The 5,794-nt window shown below is 44.5% G+C and overlaps 2 protein-coding genes across 7 annotated transcripts in view; both read right to left on the bottom strand.

The window, feature by feature from the left end:
* herc5.1 (HECT and RLD domain containing E3 ubiquitin protein ligase 5.1) overlaps nt 1-3,194 on the bottom strand; it is a 12,270-nt gene extending 9,076 nt beyond the window's left edge. The window contains exons 1-5 of the mRNA XM_017434658.3: nt 2,373-3,194; nt 1,202-1,322; nt 1,039-1,115; nt 486-707; nt 312-403 (exon numbers count right to left, since the gene is read on the bottom strand). Coding sequence (XP_017290147.3) covers nt 312-403; nt 486-707; nt 1,039-1,115; nt 1,202-1,322; nt 2,373-2,916 — 1,056 coding nt within the window. The 5' untranslated portion in view covers nt 2,917-3,194. The remainder of the gene's footprint in view (nt 1-311; nt 404-485; nt 708-1,038; nt 1,116-1,201; nt 1,323-2,372) is intronic.
* A 1,877-nt stretch (nt 3,195-5,071) lies between these two features.
* The window catches only part of wt1a (Wilms tumor protein homolog), a 52,433-nt gene continuing 51,710 nt past the window's right edge, over nt 5,072-5,794 (bottom strand). For 5 of the 6 annotated variants that reach the window (XM_037978023.1, XM_017434652.3, XM_017434651.3 and 2 more), the window contains one exon: nt 5,072-5,773. In XM_037978023.1, coding sequence (XP_037833951.1) covers nt 5,652-5,773 — 122 coding nt within the window. In that variant the 3' untranslated portion in view covers nt 5,072-5,651. 6 annotated transcript variants of the gene reach the window in all.

Raw genomic sequence — 5,794 nt, 5'->3', positions numbered from 1 at the left:
CACTGGTATTTGATAAAAAGGTGAAATCTCTGCTAAAATCTTGTGTTTTGAATCAACATTCATATAAACTAATTCATGTCATTTCAGTGAGTCATCATGGTTGTGCCCTGAGTCCTCTGTTGCTTCAGATGAGGCTGATCCCCATGGATTTACACACACACATGTAACTTTTCAGCTGAAGTGAAAGTCCTGGCGAACTGTCAGGTGTTATGACCTCCACACATCATTTAAAATGTAAACTGAAATGATTTTCTGTGTTCTGAGAGTTAAATATAATACTGGTTGGGTTTTTCAGCTTTTGGGCGGCTGACCTTGGTCAAAATGGCGGTGTGGTCCTTTCCACAGGAAACGTCACAAGTTTTCTTCAGATTCAAAGCTTGGAGGCAGGTTGGAGTCGATCTGTCTGTAAAGGAGTAAAAACAAACAAACTGTTGACGTTAAAGCGTCGGTAAAACCCGCAGCAGGAGGAAACACTGCCTCCCCACCTGCCGTGTCTCCCAGCCCGAGCTGGCCGCAGTCGTTCCCGCCCCAGCCGAACACGCCTCCGGACACGGAGACGGCGAAGCTCCGCTCTCCCCCGGCGGCGACCCGAACCGCCGGGACGGAGGACAGGGACCGGAGGTGCTGCGGGGAACCGGCGCCAGAGGTTCTCCTCCCCAGACCCAGCTGACCCCTGGAGTCCTGGCCCCAGGCGTACACCTGGCCGTCTGTGGGCGGAGTCACAGTTTAAATCAGACTCCCGGGAAAGAAACAGGAGTTTCGTTAACAACAGGTGTCAATCCAGTTCAAGATGGACGCTGCAGCTGAGCAGTTTTACAGATACTGAGCTAAAGTCTTGTGCGGTAGTAGCTGAGAGTCGTCCACAGGTCTGATCCAAATATGATACACATTCCTTCATTTTATTAGGTTTTAAAGAGTTCAAAGGTGGAAAATGATCCATAGATTAAGTTGAAAAGCTCGGGCCCAAACAGAGACGTTCCTGAAAAGATAAAAGTTCCCAATCCGGACTTTAAGTCTCTGACAGACGTCTTTCCGTACCTTTGGTCAGGACAACTGAATGTCGGCTCCCACAGGAAACCTGAGCAACTGGGATGTTTGTGAAACGCTCCAGTGGCCTGAGAGAAAAACAAACAAACAAACAAATAGACGTTAAATCCAAGGCCGACACGTCTGGCTCGCTCCCTGAGGGGTTCCTCCTCACCTGGGGGCGTACGGGTGTCGGGTGGTGTCCACGCAGAAGACGGATCCTCCGCCCGACAGGAACGCCACCACGTCGTCCTCGCAGCTCACAGCCTCGATCTGCTCCTTGAATTTCACGAACTCTGCGGAAACAACAAACAAGCTCAGGGACGCTCAGGACAAGCTGGTCCAGTCCTGGTCCTGGTCCTAGTCCTGGAGGGACACCATCCTGCAGGTTTCAGATGTTTCTCTGCTCCTTAGATTCTGCAGAAACCCGTTAATCGCTCAGACATTCAGATCAGGTGAGTCAGAGCAGAGAAACACCTGAAACCTGCAGGATGGTGTCCCTCCTGGACCAGAACTGGGCCCCTGTAGTTCCCACCTGGGCTCATCCATCAGGATCAGCATCAGACAAAAAAAACAACGTGAAAATCACTGACGTTTGACCTAATTTGGATTTATGTAAAACTGAGAGACACCGTGGAGTTGTCCCGGTAACTAAAACAGCAAATAATCTACCTTTAAACCAAACTCTGCCTTCAGAATTAAACTGTTTATTTAATAACCTTTAATTGTTTTTAGTCAAACCCTTGAAAATATAAATCATAAAAAGTCAGAATAACTCTCAGCTATTACCACATCAAATCGTAGCTCTGTATCTGTAAAATCAGCTGCGTTTTTTCCATTTTTGCATTGAGTGCTCTTAATTAGCTGTGGCAGCCATCTTAAACTGGACCCACCCCAGACTTTAATCATTTGTTGAGGGACATCCAGTAATTAATGTCTGAAAGTTTAATGAAAATCCGTCCAGTGGTTCGTGAGATATTTTGCTAACAGACAAAAAAGGCTCGACTCCCACAGTTAATGCTAAGGTTTAAAGGAAATATCTTGCGTAATGAGGAGAACTTGGAGTATGTGTTGTGAGTGACTCTCAGCTACTACCACACCAAATTTTATCTCATTATCTGTAAAACTCACTGAGTTAGAGACATTTATGTGTTCGCTAAGGTTGACTAGCTGTGGCGGCCATCTTTGACTGGACTGGCTCCAAAGGTTAATCAGCTGTTGATGTTAATCCAGTGATTATTTCCTGAAAGTTTCATTAAAATCCCGCCTGTTGGTGGTGAGATATTTTGCTAACAAAGCTCGGAGTGCAGCGCCGGGGGTTCAGCCTCGGCTCCACGGACACTCACTCGGTTTCCCGCGGACTCTCCGTCCGTCCTTGTCCTCGTGCGTGCGCAGGACAAACGCGTTTCCGTTGTCTTTGACGAAGGACAGGACGCTGAAACCCGCCGACAGGTCTGACACGGAACACCTGAGGTCCAGGTGATGAGGACCACCTGAGGGGGCGGGGCTCCCGGGGTCCGGGGCCGCTTTCAGCCCGAAGCCGCGGTGGCTGTCCTGTCCCCAGGAGAGCATGGTGCCCGCGGCGGTCTGCGGGATCTGCGGGTCTCTGAAGGACTCTGCAGGTCTCTGCGCGTCTCTGAAGGTCTCTGCGGGACTCTGAGGGACTCTGCAGGTCTCTGCGCGTCTCTGAAGGTCTCTGCGCGTCTCTGCGGGACTCTGAGGGACTCTGCGGGTCTCTGAGGGAGTCAGTAAGACTCTGCGGGACTCTGAGACTCCGGGACCAGCTGCTGGTCTTTTAAAGTCCGCCTCTGAGGCAGAAACGAAACTGAAGCTGGAGAAACCAAACCTAAAGCTGCTCCTGGAGCCAGAAACGAAAGTGAAGGAAAACATTCAGCTTCATCTCAGTTTTATTTTCCTGCTCGTTTAAAGGTCATAAAAAATACATTTATATTCACACACACACAGAGTCCAGCACCCTGAGACCGCAGGACAGAGGACCAGAGAGCATCAGAACTAAATAGAAATAAAAATGACTTCACTAAATAAAATGTAAACAAAAACAAAAAATATAAAGGGTTGATGTAATGACACAGATGCGCCACCAGGTGGCAGTAGAGCGGCAACTCAAACAGAAAATGAGCTTAAAGTTAAAGTTAACTGTCAGATGAATTAAAGTTTTTTACTGAATTATTTTCCAAGTAAAAACTGAACAGTTTTATTTAATGAGCAGAAGAATAAAATGTTAAAAAATATAAAAGTTTCAAACAAATGAGCTGCCAACTTTTTTGGGACATTCTTCTGAAAAAAAACAAAAGAATCATAACTTTAAAATCAGGAAAGAGTTTGTGATAAATAAGAGGATTTTCTTCTTTTTCTGCTCATCTTTTCACAGTAAAAAAAAAAAACAACAAATCAACACAACTGGAATCAGCAGAAATCACAAAAAGCTGCAGGTCGTCGGTGGGACAAGAAACCAGAACCTTACAGAAGTTTTCTGTCGGGACTTTCCTCAATTCAGAAGAACGTTAATCCTCTTTTTTTGTTTTGTTTTGCATAAATGTAAATAAAAACAGAAGAAACCTAAATAAATAAAAGAATTACTTCGGAAAACAAAGACTTTAAACATTTAGCTTAGGATCTAAAAGTAATGACTCAAAAACAAAACAAATAAAAATTAAACAAGATTAAAAGTGAGATAAACTGTCAGAGAGGAAAGAAACCAACAGGTGTGAAACAGACAGGAAGAAAGATTACAAGGATTTCAAAATAAAACAGGAACTGATCATAAAACTCAAACCTTTAAACTAAACCAGAATAAATTTTATTTTATTTTTAACTCTTCTCAGATGTTCGAGCTGCTTCTTTTTTATTTTTCTTTATTAAAACATCTGAATCCTTCAAACAATTCCTGATGATCCGTTAATTAATCCGTCTATTTTCACCTGAGGTTCTTCCTCTCCTCCTGGGTTTAATGGATCCATCATAGATTAGTGGAAAATCACAGATTTTATTAAAATCCACCACTCTCAGCTACTACCACTGTCTGCCCATCCAGCGATCATTTAAAATTAAAGGGGCTCCTGAGATATTTTGCTAACAGACAGAGCAGAGAGTCTGACCTTCTCCTCCGAGGAGCTCTTCTGTCTCCACGTTTCAGGGAGTTTTCTGAGCGTGGAGTTACACTGACCAGAGATCAGGCTTCAAAGGCCTCGTCCAGCCGAGATTAAACACTGAAACACAGAGAGAGAGGGGGGAGAGAGGGGGAGAGAGGGGGGAGATGGAGATCCACGGCCTCCGGGAGTTTCAGGGGATTTCCACCGACTCTCCTCCAGCTCTCAGCACAACCAAAAGACTGACTCTCCAGCAGAAAACATTACAAATTAATGTCCGATTTCACTTTTCACACAAAAAAACACTAAATAAAGAAAGTATCAGATCATAACAGACGAGGAGGAGGAGGAGGAGGAGGGAGGAAGAGGAGCAGCTGAGGAAAAAATGTACATTTTTATCTTTTTTTTTTACAGAGAGGGAAGGAATGCAAGGAGGAATCTGGAGGGAGATAAAGAGCGGGAAGTGGATGGTACTGAACCGGACGGAGCGCAGATAGAGCTCCTGAATTTATTTCATTTATTAAATAAAACATTGATCAGAGCAGGACGGGACGGTGTGAGAGATGAGCGCCTTCGTCTGTTATTATCAGGGTTTCTAATTTAAAAATTAACTTTTTCTGCGAATCCTTTAAAATAAACGACAGACGCCAGTAAAGACTGCAGGGGGGAGTTTTTCCTGAAATAAAACACTTCCGAGTACAAAACGCTTCACTGACGTTTGCTTTTTTATTTTTTTATTTAAACACACACAAGAGGAGGAACAAACAGAAAAGATTTAAACAGTTTCTGGATCCAAGTAAAGAAAATTATATCAGTTAATTTACACATGGGAAAAAACAAAAAGAAAAGCCTCATTTTTTTCCCACAGCGAATAAGTAAAATTTACATCTTAAAGCTCGAAACAAAACTGAAATATTTACAAACAGAGACGATCCTCAGCTTTTTCAACGCCTCAGAGGCTTTTATTTTGGCGTTTGCTTTGCGTGCAAAGTAATTTACACCTTTTAAAAATTAAAAGCAAAACCAGAGAGGCTAAAAGAACTAAAAGCCTTCTGCTGCAGAGGACAGAAACTCATTTTTCCCCCTTTAAATAATTCCAGTGAAAGCAAAGAGAGACAATAAATAAGTTTCCTTAAAGTAGTTCCACATCAGAAATATTTACAGGAAAAGGTGCTGAACTGACGAAAACATCCAGATAATTAAACTAAAACAACCACTGATGGAAATAATCTGAATCTGGACACTTTTATTACGATTATTAACAAACAGGAGTTTAGACAATCGGGTTTTTTTGTTTTTAGCTGTTTTGCAGGAAAACTGAGCAGCCAGAATAAAAAAAGCTGAATGTTTGGAACCGATGATGTCACGCTCAGAGGGCGTGTTGGGATGACTCTCAGGTACGACCACAGCGAATCTGTGAAACCGGCGGCCATCTTGGCTCCGGACGTCCGGTGATGGTTTTCGGGCCGACAGCGGCCGCCTGCGGTCTGCGGAGGGACGTGACCTCGCCGCGGCTCAGATGGAGAGCTGCAGCTTGCTCAGGTTCCTCTGGTGCATGTTGTGGTGTCGCACCAACTCGTCGCTCCGGGCGAACTTCTTCTGACAGTTCGGCCACCGACAGCTGAACGGCTTCTCACCTGAGAGGGGGGGGGGGGGGG

Source organism: Kryptolebias marmoratus, linkage group LG11 (assembly GCF_001649575.2).
Source record: "Kryptolebias marmoratus isolate JLee-2015 linkage group LG11, ASM164957v2, whole genome shotgun sequence".
Lineage (NCBI taxonomy): Eukaryota > Metazoa > Chordata > Actinopteri > Cyprinodontiformes > Rivulidae > Kryptolebias > Kryptolebias marmoratus.
The sequence above is the reverse complement of the archived record's forward strand: the minus strand, read 5'-3'. Positions and strand labels throughout refer to the sequence as shown.